Source organism: Coregonus clupeaformis, chromosome 36 (assembly GCF_020615455.1).
Source record: "Coregonus clupeaformis isolate EN_2021a chromosome 36, ASM2061545v1, whole genome shotgun sequence".
In the NCBI taxonomy this organism is placed as follows: domain Eukaryota; kingdom Metazoa; phylum Chordata; class Actinopteri; order Salmoniformes; family Salmonidae; genus Coregonus; species Coregonus clupeaformis.
The window spans coordinates 18021678-18041140 of NC_059227.1; the positions used below are offsets into that span (position 1 = coordinate 18021678).

Genomic DNA, 19463 nt, shown 5'->3' on the forward strand with positions numbered 1-19463 from the left:
TATCTTCTTAGGGATTGTTAGATTACATTTGGCAGGTAGCCTATGTAAGCCTACAGGCTTAATGGTTAACCATTGAACTGAAGACTACTATACTTACTTTCAACATTCCTCTTCTAAGATAATACAGCTCAGAGAGTTTCAAGGAGTAATGTTTGAAAGACAACTGTTAAAACATGACTGGTTCTATTTCTCACAACATTTTGCATGTTTGATCTCAACTCAATGTAGCATAACAGTGATTCAATGTAACAAATACATGATTCATTGTAATTACATGCCACACACTACTGTTTCATTGAAGTACTTAACATTCGAGGCTTATTGAACAAGCCCCACACAATGTGTTATTAACCCTTTATGTGCCATGTATTTAAGGCACATAAACACTGTCTGGTGTGCCTTCAACACATGGTACACCAAAGTCTAGTAAAACGTCAAATTATCGGTGTCATCCTGAATTAAAGAATATTCAGGTTCCATCGAATGTGAAGTAGCGAGACCTGTTACATACAATCTGCTGTAGTACAATAAAGTAATGGGTAATCGTGTAAATCGCGGTTGCTTTAACGACGGTTAGTTTGCTTACCGAGTTTTTCGCCGAACGCGGAGAGTATAGTCCAAACCAGAAAGAATCCATGAAGTTGCTCCTTTCCCGACATCTCAGTTTTTATCCAAAGTAACGCAACGAAAGCGCATATGGACACACATTTGTCTCGTCTTCATGGGATCATTTTCTTTAGGAAGTTTTGCTGTAATTCAAAGGATCCCGATGCGCTCCGTGTGCTTCTATCCTGCCTGTATCTCCACAGTAGATTCCTTGAATGAACTCTTCCGTGTTTCATCCACAGGCGGCACCCAGTGGTTGGGTCGACCAACCAGTCTGACCGCCACGGTGTCGTTGGGGAGAGGAGTATAACTGTTGAGTAGCCAAGAAAGGTAGACAGGCAAGAGGCAACACAATTGATCAAAATAATTGTTGTTGAGTTCAATTGCACACCTCTGCTGAAAGGTAGGCCTATGATCTTTTTATCTAGGCCTACTTCATATAGGCCTACTATTCTGTAATCAATTGCAATGCTATTGGGTATTTGCTATTCTAGCCTATTTATTTAATGACAGAAATACTGACTCAAGTGAGGTGTTTTTAGGTTAGCTGATTAATTGACGATGTTTGTTTTTCATTAACATTTAATGTGATCATAGGGCAGTGAGGTGTGGAAGACCCCCGTTAATGGGTTGATTAGATCAAGTTGATATACACTGAACAAAAATATAAACGCAACATGAAACAATTTAAAAGATTTTACTGCGTTACAGTTCATATGAGGAAATCAGTCAATTTAAATAAATGCATTAGGCCCTAGTCTATGGATTTCACATGACTGGGAATACAGATATGCATCTGTTGGTCACAGATACCTTTAAAAAAAAGGTAGGGGCATAGATCAGAAAACCAGTCAGTATCTGGTGTGACCACCATTTATTTGCCTCATGTAGTGTGACACATCTCCTTCGCATAGAGTTGATCAGGCTGTTGATTGTGGCCTGTGGAATGTTGTCCCACTCCTCTTCAATGGCTGTGGGAAGTTGCTGTATATTTGGCGGGAACTGAAACACATTGTCGAACCTGTCGATCCAGAGAATCCCAAACGTGCTGAATGGGTGACATGCAGTGGCTACCTGTCATTCAGGGCAGGTGGTTTGAGCCCCACATTTTAGCAAAAAAAAAAATATATATACATATATATATATATACACTATCAGTCAAAAGTTTGGACACACCTACTCATTCAAGGGTTTTTCTTTATTTTTACAATAGTTTTTACATTGAAGAATAATAGTGAAGACATCAAAACTATGAAATAACACATATGGAATCATGTAGTAACCAAAGAAGTGTTAAACAAATCAAAATATATTTTATATTTGAGATTCTTCAAATAGCCACCCTTTGCCTTGATGACAGCTTTGCACACTCTTGGCATTCTCTCAACCAGCTTCATGAGGTAATCACCTGGAATGCATTTCAATTAACAGGTGTGCCTTCTTAAAAGTTAATTTGTGGAATTTATTTCCTTCTTAATGTGTTTGAGCCAATCAGTTGTGTTGTGACAAGGTAGGGGGTATACAGAAGATAGCCCTATTTGGTAAAAGACCAAGTCAATATTATGGTAAGAACAGCTCAAATAAGCAAAGAGAAACAACAGTCCATCATTACTTTATGACATGAAGGTCAGTCAATACAGAACATTTCAAGAACTTTGAAAGTTTCTTCAAGTGCAGTCGCAATAACCATCAAGCGCTATGTTGAAACTGGCTCTCATGAGGACTGCCACAGGAATGGAAGACCCAGAGTTACCTCTGCTGCAGAGGATAAGTTCATTAGAGTTACCAGCCTCTGAAATTGCAGCCCAAATAAATGCTTCACAGAGTTCAAGTAACAGACACATGTCAACATCAACTGTTCAGAGGGGACTGTGAGAATAAGGCCTTCATGGTCGAATTTCTACAAAGAAACCACTACTAAAGGACACCAATAAGAAAGAAGAGATTTGCTTGGGCCAAGAAACACAAGCAATAGACATTAGACCGGTGGAAATTTGTCCTTTGGTCTGGAGTCCAAATTGGAGATTTTTGGTTCCAACCGCCGTGTCTTTGTGAGACACGGTGTGGGTGAACAAATTATCTCCACATGTGTATTTCCCACCGTAAAGCATGGAGGAGGAGATGTTATGGTGTGGGGGTGCTTTGCTTGTGACACTGTCTGTGATTTATTTAGAATTCAAGGCACACTTAACCAGCATGGCTATTGGCTACCACAGCATTCTGCAGCGATATGCCATCCCATCTGGTTTAGGCTTAGTGGGACTATCATTTGTTTTTCAACAGGACAATGACCCAACACACCTCCAGGCTGTGTAAGGGCTATTTTGCCAAGAAGGAGAGTGATGAGTGCTGCATCAGATGACCTGGCCGCCACAATCCCCCGACCTCAACCCAATTGAGATGGTTTGGAATGAGTCGGACGGCAGAGTGAAGGAAAAGCAGCCAACAAGTGCTTAGCATATGTGGGAACTCCTTCAAGACTGTTGGAAAAGCATTCCAGGTGAAGCTGGTTGAGAGAATACCAAGAGTGTGCAATTTTCTGGTTCTAACATGATTCCATATGTGTTATTTCATAGTTTTGGTGTCTTCACTATTATTCTACAATGTAGAAAATAGTAAAAATTAAGTTAAACCCTTGAATGAGTAGTTGTGTCCAAACTTTTAAATATATACTTTTTTTTTGGGGGGTTGCCTGTTTTGCATGTTATTTTGGCATTAATACGTGTCACGTATCAGTTTGCAAACAATTTTTAAAATGATAAACATGGTCTCTTTTTTGCTTTCTTGAGTAAGGCAGCTCCAAAATGCAGGTGTTTCAGCCTAGCTCAGTGCTTTCTGTGGTGGTGGGGCAGCCAGCGGAAAATATGGAGCATATGGGTTGGTAATGTTCTCTAGTTGTGCCGTGATTGGCTCAGTGTTCTGTCATTCATGGGGACACTACTTCACTGCCAAATCTAAGGGTAGAGCTCGAGAATTCAAGCCCCTTGGGTGCTGCCATAGAGTTACATTAGAAGTGCCCATCCAAGAAGGCTCAAGGTCATTGGCCACAGATAAATTGACGTCAAATCATGGTATATCTACAGTAGCTTTGATTGGACTGATCATGTCAACATCATACTTTCAAAATCTTAGCTAGCAGTCATCATGAATCAAGTCGACAATCTACTGGCAAATCCTTTTTAATAAACATTGCACAACAAGTTGAAAATCGCAACTTCAACAATGAGTGGTTTGGAAGGAATCAGTGGCGTGGGTGTGTGGAGTGGGTGTGTGCTATTCAGTGGAGTGGGTGTGTGGTCCCAATACTGGGTTTAAGGGTCTCTTTCCCAAGCTTAAAATTATAAACATTCAACATTGGCCATGCTGTCAATCCAGCATGATTTCAGCCGCGCTCAAAACAACTGTTAACTCGGAACTGGGAAATCTGACTTCAGTGAGTTCAAGACAACTGTGAACTCGGGGAAAAAACTAGCTCTGACTGGGAAAATATGTTTTGAACGGTCATCCAACTGAGAATTGTAAGTCGGGAACTCTGGCCTCTTTTTAGAGCTACGACCTGAAGATCACTGACGTAATCATGATTCAACCTTGCTTTTTCCCCAAGTTCCCAGTTGTCTTGAAAGCACCATAAATCCAGAGAATGCCAGACTTTGATGACAAAGTTTGATGACAAAATTTGCCCACAAGGGACTGCCGCGCCTCCTTCCTGTTCAAGTCAGCACAGCACAACAAGCAAACCAGATGGCATCATTTTCTTGTTTATTTTAAGCTATGGATAGCCAGGGGTACACTCCAAAACTCAGGATCATTTACAAACGAAGCATGTGTTTAGTGAGTCCATCAGATCAGAGGCAGTAGGGATAACCAGGGATGTTCTCTTGATAAGTGTGTGAATTTGACAATTTTCCTGTCCTGCTAAGCATTCAAAATGTAAAGAGTACTTTTAGGTGTCAGGGAAAATCTATGTAATTTTCTTTAGGAATGTAAAAGTAAAAGTAGTCAAAAATATAAATAGTAAAGCACAGATAGATACCCCAAAAAACTACTTATGTAGTACTTTCAAGTATTGTTACTTAAGTACTTTACACCACTGGGCATAAGCTATGGACAACGAACACAATTGCATTTTATCAATGACAATTTGAATGCACAGAGATACCATGACGAGATCATGAGGCCCATTGTCTTGCCATTCATCTGCTGCCAACACTTCATGTTTCAGAATGATAATGCACGGCCCCATGTCACAAGGGTCTATCAGTACATCCTGGTGGGGCAAACCCCCCCCAAAATTGGGGGATGCATGCCAGCAAATCCACTACACAACACAACACTAAACAATATATTAATTGCACTATAACGGTGACAAACTGTGCCCACAAACTGTCAAGGCCTACATAAAGCTGTCCCAACAGCAGAGTCCCAACACCTTACCACTAGCAGCGAAACAGTTCATTCAGCCTCATTTACTGCCTTTAAAAAAAACATAGCTGATATATGGCTGACTTGCTTAAACAAATGTGGTTTCTACTGACAATTGAGATGTGCCAATTGCACTCTCCCTCAAAACTTGAGACATCTGTGGCATTGTGTTGTGTGACAAACCTGCACATTTTAGTGGCCTTTTGCCCAGCACAAGGTGCACCTGTGTAATGATGATGCTGTTTAATCAGCTTCTTGATGTACCACACCTGTCAGGTGGGTTATCTTGGCAACAGAAAAATGTTCACTAACAGGGATGTAAACAAATTTGTGTACAACATTTGAGAGAAATAAGCTATTTGTGCATATGGAAACTTTTATTTCAGAGTATGAATTATGGGACCAACACTACATGTTGCATTTATGTTTTTGTTCAGTACATGTGAAAGACATACACTGAGTGTACAAAACATTAAGAACACCTGCTCTTTTCATGCCATAGACTGACCAGTGAAAGCTATGATCCCTCATTTATGTCACTTGTTAATTCCACTTCAATCAGTGTAGATGAAGGGTAGGATACAGATTAAAGAAGGATTTTTAAGCCTTAAGACAACTGAGACATGGATTGTGTAAGTGTGCCATTCAGAGGGCGAATGGGTAAGACCAAAATATTTAAGTGCCTTTGAACGGTGTATGGTAGTAGGTGCCAGGTGCACCAGTTTGAGCAACTCAGTATTAGGAAGGTGTTCTTAATTTTTTTAATTTAATGGGTTGATTAGATAATGTTTATATATAGTTAACTTTTCAAATAATGTCACACATTGTTTTCTTTCACACTCATAGAGTTCAAATACCCTTATGCATGCTTCTCTATTGCCCTGTCTCTTTAAGTCTTTATCCAGACATTCAAATGCAGTTTTGATTGACTGTCGTTGGGGCCGCTTTAGGGAAATCTATTATTATTATTCCTTGTTTATAGAAAAATGTGAATAGAACATTTACATTATTGGTGGATGTACATTGTAGCTGACTGCCATTGATAATGATAATGCAACAAAGATCTTCTTGATCCATAGTCAATGTCTTTACTGTACTTTACTGTACAGTAGGCCTACTTTACTGTAAGGGCCATCTCCAAATTGTCCCCCTGCTGCTCTCTTGCCAAAGACAGAGCAGTTATACACTGTCAAACAGTCATAGTGCTGTCCTCTCAGGGGAGATGGTGATGAGTGACCGTGGGAGCTACCTTATCCCTTTTACTGGGCCTGCTGCTAGCTGCAACAAACACATGTCAACACGTCTACATCTGAGCTCCATTAGACACTTCCTCTATTACATGGGCTCATATCACATACCATATCACAAGAAATTATGAGACAAAACACATCTGCCATAGACTGACCAGGTGAATCCATAAACTTCTATGGTTTTGATAATTACAAATGCAGCTGGGGATTAGGCTTACTACCTGGTATAGATCACATCGAGCAGAGTGAATCACTAGCTATGCTGGAACTAAGTACTGGGACCAAAGGCTCATAAAGTGGTATAGTGACAGGATTATGCAGGAATGAGTTAAAACGTGAGGAAGCGTCTAGATAGGCAGACTCATAAGACTCTGGGCAGACTGTCTTAATGCTGTGGTCCATCGTTTGTTAGTCATATATTTCATCCCCTTGATATATCTTATTTTTCTTTCTTTAAACAGCAGGGATTCTTACAGATTGTGCCTTTAATGTTTATCTTTGGTCCATAAATTGAATAGTGGAACTATATCTAATCCTAGTGGAGTTTCTGTGCACTGCATGTTAGGCAAACTTCAGAAATATGGCAGGCACAGAAGAGACAGATGAAAGAGGTTAGTTATCAATAATCTTTGGGAGAGATGCAGAGTGATCTACAGCAAATATTGAATTCTGTTAATGTCCCTATTACAGAACTGAGTCAGAAAATTGTTTGAGTTTATTTTGAGGTCACTCTGAAGTATGTGACTTTCTGTACTGAAGGCAGAGAAAGCATAGACTTTTCCTTTTTTTACACAACTATTTAAAGTGCCACCCATTACACTTGCTGTGCAAATCAAACACATCTCTGAAAGCGCTATCTGGAAATCCACTATCTGTAATTGATTGAATCACTGACTATAGATAAAATAATCGGCTAAATGGCCCGCCATGTTGAAACAAATATGGATCGAATATAGCAACCTGCAGATGGCGCTGTTGATTGGGAAGGGATCTCGTCCTCTTTTCTATACAGGGAATAACATCCATCTCATTGGCGACTACTCTTGTCTCAATGCTTATTACCTACAAATTATATTGAACCTCAAAGATGTATGAACCCAATGTGAGAAACAAGTTTAATAAAAGGAAAGGGAGAAGCCTGAACAAATAGCACAGTCGTTGGTTGCCACTAGAACATACTCAAGGAAGAAAGTCCATAAGGCTGGTGACTCTCCTGTCCTCAGAAAGTTTCAATTTTATTTTTAAATTACATTGACCTACAATGTACAGTACATGTGTTCACAGGGGACAGGCAAGATCTTGTCTGGATTTTAAAAAATTCCTTGTTTAAAGAAAAATGTACATTGTAGCTGACGGTTATTGATAATGATAATGCAACAAAGATCTTCTTGATCCATAGTCAATGTCTTTACTGTACTTTACTGTACAGTAGGCCTACTTTACTGTAAGGGCCATATCCAAATTGTCCCCCTGCTGCTCTCTTGCCAAAGACAGAGCAGTTATACACTGTCAAACAGTCACAGCACTGTCCTCTCAGGGGAGATGGTTCCACAAAATGAGTCCCTTTTCAGTAGTGTAACTTGGTGAAAAAAATATATAGTAAGGGCCAAATGAAGTAAAAGTGTTGACCGTAACAGGGTTAACGATTTCATCTTAAATCAGCCATAATATGTTCCAAACGCAGCATCATATGATGCAAAATGCATCATACAGGGATGATGTCTGTATTTTGAAAGTTGCATATCTTAAAAACTTGAGTGCTGACAAGGAAAACATTTTGGGACTATGTCAACAATGGACTGGAGTTTTCCTTTAAAGGGCATTTCATTTAATATATCAAGCTTTTAAAATGCAATATTGGTGCACAATTAAAATATCAAAGGGATGCAGAAGGGACTCATTTCCTGGACTAACCCACCTAATTGTAGGCTATCTCAACCCAGCTAGCACATAACGTTCTGAGAACCATATGCTTCTTAGAGCTTGGTGAGAGCTTGGTTGTCCTATGGTTACTTTGCATACAACCTTCCCACAACATTCAGGGAATGGTGCACGATACCCAGCTAGTACATCATGTTCTGAGAACCATATGTTTCAATACTATGGGAATTTCAGTACTTCAACATAACGTTTTCTATAGGTTTCCTCATGGTGCTATTGAAAGTCATGTTAATAATAATAAATAATAATATGCCATTTAGCAGACGCTTTTATCCAAAGCGACTTACAGTCATGCGTGCATACATTTTTGTGTATGGGTGGTCCCGGGGATCGAACCCACTACCTTGGCGTTACAAGCGCCGTGCTCTACCAGCTGAGCTACAGAGGACCACGAACGTTCCGAGAACGTTCCGAGAATGTTAAGAAACAACGTTCTGGAGGTCTCCTCATGGTTCTTTTTTAAATCATGTTCTCAGAACATTAAGAAAACTTTCCATAAAATTCACAAGAAAACATTAGTAACATTTAAATAACGTTCTAAGAATGTTATTTAAAAATATACATTCCGTTCTCAGCATCAACAAAACTCTCTCTATCCTATATCTTGTTAAGTGTGTTCATGTTTATTGGCCGCGCCCACTATTTGGCCACACCTGATCTTAATGAGTGCTTGTTTCCTTCGAAATGGGGTCTGTTTGAATAGAGTAAAATGAACAGCTTTGAGTTTTAAAAAAACATTCATGCTAGCTACATCCTGGTGGCGCAGTGGACTAATTCCATGGATAGAGAACAGAAGATCATAGCTTCGGATCTCCCTGAGGCCCCCTACTGAACATATTTATATACCTGCTCATGTTGCACTTAATGCCTATCAGACAGTGTGTTGTAGAGCCATTGCCGATAAGTGAAGGCCTTCGTTCAACTTAACAATGGTGATTTTCAATTACTGATGATCTATAGAGTGTATTTCCATGTACAAGGAGAAAAACAAAGTGGAACTCAAAGATTATTTACTAGATTATATCCCTGCAATTACAGCTGAATGGTTCTCAATCCACTCCAATATGCACCAAGCTATAAGCAATAGCTTGCAGCATATTCACCATTTTCCCAAAACTATTGCCAGCTGAAAACAAATTGCAATAACTAAATCAAATTACCGTCAATAAAATAAAAACAATTACGATAATAATGTCTAAATGGTTATGGTTATCTTTCATAATACCAAGTTCTAACAGCTTTTGTGAAGATTTATTTTGAATGTATTTTATAGTCCATACTGTGCCTGTTTTCTCTTTCATTAGATTGAATCAAGGCTGTGAGATTTTATTTTTTTACACATCTTGTGCATTCTGTTGCAGGCACATTTTAATGTTATGACTCTGAGAGCAGAAATGGTGGGTGAAATTAAGCACTATGAATGAAGAAATTGTATTAAATATTGTTATTTGATTTCGCTATTCTAATACTAGATTTAGAGGTCTTCCTAGGCCTTGTTTAAATTGAATAGAATTTGAGAGAATATCTTTGTAGTTTTTAAAGTTCTAGGTCACCAATGTCTGTCTCATAACGACAAAAGTACAATAGTACTTTTTCCAAGGTTTCAGTAGAGAGGTGAGGGTACTTCGCTATTCAAGGCTTGTGCTAAATCAATATCCCATTTTCAGACCACAATTTAAAGTGTCTCTCTTTTAATGAAAAGAAAGGTTGAGGCTTTCTTTGCAATGGTCTCGCTCAAGGTTTCATTACATTTTTATGATACAAAAGCCAACAATTTTTTAAAAATGTTAATTCCACAACACAATTAGAATTGTATCCAATGGTCTGCTATTTTATTTGTTTGGACAGAATTTAATTTTGTTTTTATATCCACCAGTTAAGATGTTGACCCAGGAGAAAATGGTTAACCTGTTCACTTATTTGTCAGCTGTAAAGTTGTTTACAAATCTAATTTCTTCACCCACATTTTGACCCTAAGATTTCAGAGGTCCTTGTTACTGTGCATACTCTCCGTGCATTGTTATTTTATGTAATATTTTTGACATTCACAATTTGCCCCCATGAAAAACATGAATAGACCTACATTCGATAAAAAATCATGGACAGACTTTTCAATATCAAAACACACTTGATATTGTTAAAATGTTTGCTTTCCATGTAATTCATGTAGGAATGATGAGAAGTTGAGAACATACATTATAGTTTACTAAATGTTCTTGACTTGCTGGTACCATTGAAAATGTGTGTCCTCCATATTTTTACACTAGGCTGCGCTGTTTCTTACCCATGGCTGCAGTACACAGCCATAGATCATAATGCAGTGCTTCGTAGGTGAAATATATATTCTTTATTATTATAAAGAAATCTAAAAAAATACAACATCTCACATGTTTCTGAACTCTGAAAAAATATCCTCAAATCTAATTGCAATATCATTTATTTCATACTGGTAAACTACGTAAAGCATTTAGCCCACCCATCTGGGGACAACTGCATAAGCTTCCCTTAAAGGGGCAATCTTCTGTTCAAACAACAACAAAGCGGTCGCCCCACCAGTGTTTTGGTAAAGGATGGGGCTGGAGAAATGGCAGAATATCTTTTTGTTGTTGCATGCACTACAGATGGCTATATCGGTCTGCTAATAAAGAACTAGTAAAGGTCCAGTGCACTACTTTTTTGTTTTTGTTTTTTGTAATAATGTTTGTTGTTGTTTTATTAACTTTTTTATTCTGATTTTTCAGGGGGTGCTGCAGCACCCTCAGCACCCCTGCTTCCTGCAGCTGTGGGCATTTATAAGGTACAGTGTATATTCTTCAAGAATCAATGGGTATACAGTTGAAGTCGGAAGTTTACATACACTTAGGTTGGAGTCATTAAAACTCGTTTTTCAACCACTCCACAAATGTCTTATTAACAAACTATAGTTTTGGCAAGTCGGTTAGGACATCTACTTTGTGCATGACACAAGTAATTTTTCCAACAATTGTTTACAGACAGATTATTTTACTTATAATTCACTGTATCACAATTCCAGTGGGTCAGAAGTTTACATACACTAAGTTGACTGTGCCTTTAAACAGCTTGGAAAATTCCAGAAAATGATGTCATGGCTTTAGAAGCTTCTGATAGGCTAATTTACATCATTTTAGTCAATTGGAGGTGTAACTGTGGATGTATTTCAAGGCCTACCTTCAAACTCAGTGTCTCTTTGCTTGACATCATGGGAAAATGAAAAGAAATCAGACAAGACCTCAGAAAAAAAATTGTAGACCTCCACAAGTCTCGTTCATCCTGGGGAGCAATTTCCAAATGCCTGAAGGTACCACGTTCACCTGTACAAACAATAGTACGCAAGTATAAACACCATGGGACCACGCAGCTGTCATACAGCTCAGGAAGAAGACGCGTTCTGTCTCCTAGAGATTAACGTACTTTGGTGCTTCTAGTGCAAATAAATCCCAGAACAACAGCAAAGGACCTTGTGAAGATGCTGGAGGAAACAGGTACAAAAGTATCTATATCCACAGTAAAAACTAGTCCTATATCGACATAACCTGAAAGGCTGCTCAGCAAGGAAGAAGCCACTGCTCCAAAACCGCCATAAAAAAGCCAAACCACGGTTTGCACCTGCACATGGGGACAAAGATCGTACTTTTTGGAGAAATGTCCTCTGGTCTGATGAAACAAAAATAGAACTGTTTGGCCATAATGACCATCGTTATGTTTGGAGGAAAAAGGGGAAGGCTTGCAAGCCGAAGAACACCATCCCAACCGTGAAGCACAGGGGTGGCAGCATCATGCTGTGGGAGTGCTTTGCTGCAGGAAGGACTGGTGAACTTCACAAAATAGATGGCATCAGGGGAAGGAAAATTATGTGGATATATTGAAGCAACATCTCAAGACATCAGTCAGGAAGTTAAAGCTTGGTCACAAATGGGTCTTCCAAATGGACAATGACCCCAAGCATACTTCCAAAGTTGTGGCAAAATGGCTTAAGGACAACAAAGTCAAGGTATTTGAGTGGCCATCACAAAGCCCTGACCTCAATCCTATAGAAAATGTGTGGGCATAACTGAAAAAGTGTGTGCGAGCAAGGAGGCCTACAAACCTGACTCAGTTACCAGCTCTGTCAGGAGGATTGGGCCAAAATTCACCCAACTTATTGTGGGAAGCTTGTGGAAGGCTACCCAAAACGTTTGACCAAAGTTAAATTTAAAGGCAATGCTACCAAATAATAATTGAGTGTATGTAAACTTCTGACCCACTGGGAATGTGATGAAAGAAATAAAAGCTGAAAGAAATCATTCTATCTACTATTATTCTGACATTCTTAAAATCAAGTGGTGATCCTAACTGAACTAAGACAGGGAATTTTTACTAGGATTAAATGTCAGGAATTGTGAAGAACCTAGTTTAAATGTATTTGGCTAAGGTGTATGTAAATATCCGACTTCAACTGTATATAATTAATATAAGAGTCCAGAAATGGATGCAGCAACTGCAGATTGCAACTGCAGATTGCCCCTATAAATCCCAAATCAAAACAATTTGATAGTAAACTGTTTATTTTAAATTCAACTTGTGAATAGCTATATTGGCTATATAAATGCTAAGCCATGGAAAATAGAATGGCACAAAACTTGCAAGGCACAAAAATGCATGGACAAACATGAATAAAAACATAAGCCAGAATGCTGTGCCATATCACAAACCACTTATCTGTCAACAAGCGAACTGTCCAGCACCTCTGAATTCTACTTTTTGTATGTTGTTTGTACATTGGTATATTGAGCACATTTTCCCCTTAATTAACAAGAAGATTGCAGACATAGCTGCAATATATCAGTTCTCTGAAAACAAAGATGGAATGCTGTTGAGACCTTGGTTGTTATGTCTCTTTCTACCGCGGATGTGACTGGCAGTAGTTGAAACATGAAAGCTGGCCATAACATAAGACAGCTTCTTGACAAGAGGATTTGTGGCGTGACTCGCTGGTTTTGGGCTATACCGAGTAATTTGTAATTTCAGTCATTGCTGGAGGTGGCTGAGTGGGGCTCACTTCTCTGATAGGGGAATCAGGGGTTATACCTGTTTAGCCTTGCCATTATTCCTGTAGGCACAGGTGCTGACAGTCCTCTCGTAAACTCAATTCCTACAGTATCTCTGTTTTAGACACAGACGAGATGAGTGGGCGTGCAAAAGCAGGGTGGCAGAGGGAGTATTTTACCTGGTAGGGTCCCCACTTTATCATACAAAAACGATTTACTTATACCTAATTTCATACTCTTGAAGCCATCACACACTCACATTGTGTTCAAATGCAGCTATCTTACCAGATCATAGCAGGGATCTGTAAACAATCTCACACTACCCACTAAGTCCTCTTGACTGACAATGAAAATATTACCACTTGATAAGTGCTTGTTACATAAACCACCATGCGGTGGAATGCAAGTCATAGCTGTAAGCTAAATCTTTCATATAGACTTAGACTCACAGAATGAAACCGACCATTATCATCAAGACAGTGCTTGTTTGATGTCTTATGTTTTGTTGGGCATAATGATGAAGGTCAATTTAACACAATACAAGACAGATGTAAGTGATATACAAACCGCATGTTATCACATGGCCGATTAGGAATGAGGTACTGATTGTCAGTCTTATTGGTGCTGTTCTGTCGTACAACTCTCCTATCTGTTTGGACTTTCAGATTAGGCTTTTTAAAAGCCAACAGAAGGAGAAGGGTCTGTCTTCCAGGGATGAAAGGGACTCCTGCACTCCTGCACTCTTTCATGCACTCCTGCTTCCATCTTTGAACTCAACCCTATACTGCAGCAATATATTTGATACGATTTCTATAGTTGAATATGGAAAAGATGGAAGGACAGAAGGATTTTGTGTTAACCAATAAAAGCCTTGAGTTGGAGGAAGTGTGAGCTGACAGAGGACAGGTAGTCTGAAGGTACTCTGTCCCATTGTTAGCAGCAGCAGCTCCAAAATAATCATGCAATATTGTAGCCCCTAAAACTGGTGTTCCAACAATGCCACATTGGTTTGTGAGATCTGGATTTGGGATATGAGTAGTACACTGTGACTGACTTTTATCATTACAAGTTACAAGATCAATGCAAAGATAGAATAGCTAAGAAATATGTGTCGGGGAAGATTTCATGTAGAAATGTAGATCACTGAACTCTTCAGAAATTCTTCCTCTGTTCATTTCCAGTATAAATGTGTGTAGAGACTGCCAGAGTCTCCATCCCAAATGGCATCCTATTCCATATGTTGTGCACTACTTTTGACCAGGGCCCATAGGGCTCTGGTCAAAAGTAGTGCACTATATAGGGAATAGGGTGCCATTTGGGACAGACCCAGAGAGAGGCACCACTGCAGCCAAATACGGCTGAGGTTTTAGAATTCTTTAATGTTTTAATTTCAGACTGAAAACGGGTGAAGGCCTCAACTGGCAACAAAGACATTCCATGCCATAGAGAAGCTGTTACTTGTGTAATTACTGTGATGCTGACGTCTCTTACAGGGGTTCAAATGTGTTCCAATGGGTTCCATTGACAAAAATAAGTGGATTCTTTATTTATCCCAGACCTGTGTATATAGCCTTCCTCTGTGTGCAACACTGAAGTGAATCGTCCTTTGAGATATTGTTGTTGAGATTGGACAACACCAAGGGAGAGTTTAAATACAGCTGTCCCCAGCACACCTTCATCCCTGCAGCAGAGACAGGGGGCAACAAGCTACAGTGCCTTGCAAAAGTATTCATCCTCCTTGGCATTTTTCCTATTTTTTTGCATTACAACGTGTAATTTAATTGGATTTTTATTTGGATTTCATGTAATGGACATACACAAAATAGTCCAAATTGGTGAAGTGAAATGAAAAAAATAACTTGTTTCAAAGACTTCTAAAAAATAAATAACAGAAAAGTGGTGCGTGTATATGTATTCACCCCCTTTGCTATGAAGCCCCTAAATAAGATCTGGTGCAACCAATTACCTTCAGAAGTCACATAATTAGTTAAATAAAGAAGTACAGATCAGGGTTGGGTTATAAAAAAAAATCTGAAACTTTTAACATCCCATGGAGCACCATTAAATCCATTATTAAAAAATTGAAAGAATATGGCACCACAACAAACCTGCCAAGAGAGGGCCACCCACCAAAACTCATGGACCAGGCAAGGAGGGCATTAATCAGAGAGGCAACAAAGAGACCAAAGATAACCATGAAGGAACTGCAAAGCTCCACAGCGGAGATTGGAGTATCTGTCCATAGGACCACTTTAAGCCGTACACTCCACAGAGCTGGGCTTTACGGAAGAGTGGCCAGAAAAAAAGCCATTGCTTAAAGAAACAAATAAGCAAACACGTTTGGTGTTCGCCAAAAGGCATGTGGGAGACTCCCCAAACATATGGAAGAAGGTACTCTGGTCAGATAAGACTAAAATTGAGATTTTTGGCCATCAAGGAAAACGCTATGTCTGGCGCAAACCCAACACCTCTCATTACCCCGAGAACACCATCCCCATAGTGAAGCATGGTTGTGGCAGCATCATGCTGTGGGGATGTTTTTCATCAGCAGGGACTGGGAAACTGGTCAGAATTGAAGGAATGATGGATTGCGCTAAATACAGGGAAATTCTTGAGGGAAACCTGTTTCAGTCTTCCAGAGATTTGAGACTGGGATGGAGGTTCACCTTCCAGCAGGACAATGTCCCTAAGAATACTGCTAAAGCAACACTCGAGTAGTTTAAGGGGAAACATTTAAATGTTTTGGAATGGCTTAGTCAAAGCCCAGACCTCAATCCAATTGAGAATCTGTGGTATGACTTAAAGTTTGCTGTACACCAGCGGAACCCATCCAACTGGAGCTGGAGCAGTTTTGCCTTGAAGAATGGGCAAAAATCCCAGTGGCTAGATGTGCCAAGCTTATAGAGACATACCCCAAGAGACTTGCAGCTGTAATTGCTGCAAAAGGTGGCTCTACAAAATATTGACTTTGGGGAGGTGAATAGTTATGCACGCTCAAGTTTAAATTTTTTTGGTCTTATTTCTTGTTTGTTTCACAATAACAAATATTTAGCATTTTCAAAGTGGTAGGCATGTTGTGTAAATCAAATGATACAAACCCCCCAAAAATCAATTTTAATTCCAGGTTGTAAGGCAACAAAATAGGAAAAATGCCAAGGGGGGTGAATACTTTCGCAAGCCACTGTAATGTAGAGATTTGAGGGATATGGATTTTTAATTCACCCAAGCTTGCAAACCCACAAACTGGCATGTTGATCATTACCGGTCGGCCACACAGATTCACTTGCTCAGGTTTCTTAATTGCAAAGCTTTGATAGAAGAAACTCAAAAGAGAACCTATTTTAACTTATTTAGGACTGAACATGAAATGGTGTTTCTGATGGTTCTGTACCTCTATACTGTACTTGCCTTGCTGTCAAATAAGACAAGTAATTCTAAAAATGTTGCACTCCCAATAAACAAAATCTATTATATTCTTGTTATTCATGGTAGCACATAAAGGTAGAAGGGCAGAGCAGACAGTCCGTGTTGTTTCCAGATCAAATAAGGAAAAAATCGTCAAAGAAAGAAAAGTATGTGATTACATAGAACTTACTTCTGTTAATTTGGTTTAACACATAAACACAAACAAATGAAAGCAAAAATGCTCTGTATAACATATAGAAAAAAATTTAATAGGTACTCTGTAATTACATGCTTCAGTCCTGTCATATAACACAGTAATTACATAGGATATTCTATTGCTGTACCTCTGGCACAAGGCCTGTGTAATGCAAAGTGTGACCAAATTATTCTATAATGCTAGTTTGGTTTAGTTTAGTAACATAGGCCAGGTTTATTGGGTACAACACATGTTGAAATTAATCTTCATGAGAATCATGAGGACTATTATTGTATGACTCCTTTATTCTAGAAGCGTCTTTCTCAATGGCAACTATCCCCTTCACACTGTATATCAACCTTCAGACAATCAAATAAACTACGAGAGAGAGGGTGCAACAATCCGTCCCTGACTCAGAAGGCCCTCAGAGTTCAACTGGCCCATTACCCAAGGCTCCAGAGTGTCCCGTTGTTGTAAAAGACAACACATCGAGGCAGAGCCCAGCACAGCTGTCCACGCTGTAAGAGAATACCCGGCCTCGCACTAACCCACAGCATCAATCTCCAGTAGGCTGACAGGCGCTATGCCCACCTGTTCATCAGAACCGGCCGCGGCCCGGCTGTGTCCTGGCCAACACTGGGCCTACGTGTGCCACAACCAGTAGCATTTCAGCGTCAATCCTTGCCCCTGTGTTGTCTTCCTCCTTCACTTTGCACCACGTGTTCTCACTTTCTCACTGCCAACCTGCATAGCTCTATCACGGAAAGGTTGTATGTAACAGCCAACGTAGCTCACAGGATGTCCTTCGTCTTACATGAGATATGGCCCAACCAGATCATGTTTTTGATATTTTAGCAGTCAGTTATAAATGTTCATGTATAAATCATACCATTGAATTAAACGTTTAGCAGGCTGTTGTTACAGTCCCTGAACTTGAAATGCACAGAAAACGGAGTCCAATGTTTGCTGCTAAGATCATAAGGTGATTCTCCTGAATGGGCCCAACCACGAGACTTAAAATCCCTATGTATGAATGAAGGCTGTACTGTAAATCCAATTCCATACAGTTACAGTACCAGGGAGCTGCCCAGTAACAGACAGAGCGGGGTGTGACTGTGTTGCATGGTTTGGGTTGACATTAAAAAACACATTGAATCAGCGTACTGGACCCCCCTTCCCATAAACCATCAACTCTGTGTGCACGATGTAACATCACTTATACACTGAGTGTACAAAACATTAGGAACACCTTTGCCCTCAGAACAGCCTGCAATTCGTTGGGACATGGACTCTACAAGGTGTTGAAAGTGTTCCACAGGGATGCTGGTCCATGTTGACTCCAATGCATCCCAAAGTTGTGTTAAGTTGGCTGGATGTCCTTTGGGTGTTGGACCATTCTTGATACACACAGGAAACTGTTGAGTGTGAAAAACCCAGAATCGTTGAAGTTCTTCAAACAGACCCTCTCTGTTTGACACACTCAAACTGGTATGCCTGGCACGTTCTACCATACCCTGTTCAAGAGCGCTTAAATATTTTGTCTTGCCCATTCATCCTCTGAATGGCACACATACACAATCCATTTCTCAATTGTCTCAAGGCATAAAAAGTATTCTTTAACCTGTCTCCTCCCCTGATTGAAGTGGATTTAACAAGTGACATCAATAAGGGATCATAGCTTTCACCTGGATTCACCTGGTCAGTCTGTCATGGAAAGTTTGTTGGTATTGGATTCATTCAAAATAACTGTCAAACACTCTTATACATGATTGCAAAAGAAAATGGGAGGTCTCAAGATCGTAATGACAAGTGGGACCAAATAATACTTCAAGAGGGATGGGCCTGAGTACATAGGAAAGGTCTCGAGTTAAATGTGCTCCTGTTTGCCAGTCATGTGATCATTTTAGTTGTTGTTTTGTTGATGTTGTTGAGTTAATGTATTTATGTTGATGTTTTGTTTTTGTTGTTTGTAATAAAACATTTTTAAAAAGGTATTGCTCTACATACTTAAATAAGGCCTTCAAACATGTCACTTGTTTATGTTCTTTGCTCTACATATGAAACCTATGTAATCTTTGGCTCCTCTGACATTAACACTGCTCTCATATCGAGGACAATCATCTAAATCTGAATGTTCTTATCAAACAAACCCCTCACAAAGAAAGACAAATCCTCTATGCACTTCCTCCCCTCTGTCTACCCTCTTCTAGTCTAACCTCCCAGACCCACTCTGTTCTTCTTGTCTCTATCGATCACCTGTCAGGCTCTACTATTTTCCTAAGCTTGTGGAGGCTCCTCGCAGGTGAAGTGCTCTCAGCATACCTCACCTTCACACCTCACCAATCTCTTCTCATCCCCTACTCTTTCCTCTCTTCTGTCGTTTCCTCCCCTCTTTGCCGCTCTGACTGTTGAGCTCCATTATGCCTCCCCCAGGCACCCCCCCATCGCTTCCCAAAGCCCCCCCACTCCCGGGGAACAACCCTAATGGTAGGGGAGCTTGGACCTGGGCTCTAAGGGGTGCCAGAGCAGGAAGTTGGGGGGTTTTATGTTACCTGGCCAGGTAAGACCATGTTTGTTTACCATTATCACAGCAAG

The 19463-nt window shown here is 39.8% G+C and overlaps 1 protein-coding gene across 1 annotated transcript in view; it reads right to left on the reverse strand.

The window, feature by feature from the left end:
* The window catches only part of LOC121552844 (discoidin, CUB and LCCL domain-containing protein 1), a 39037-nt gene extending 38216 nt beyond the window's left edge, over positions 1-821 (reverse strand). The window contains exon 1 of the mRNA XM_041865911.1: positions 587-821. Coding sequence (XP_041721845.1) covers positions 587-659 — 73 coding nt within the window. The 5' untranslated portion in view covers positions 660-821. The remainder of the gene's footprint in view (positions 1-586) is intronic.
* Between the last annotated feature and the right edge of the window lie 18642 nt (positions 822-19463).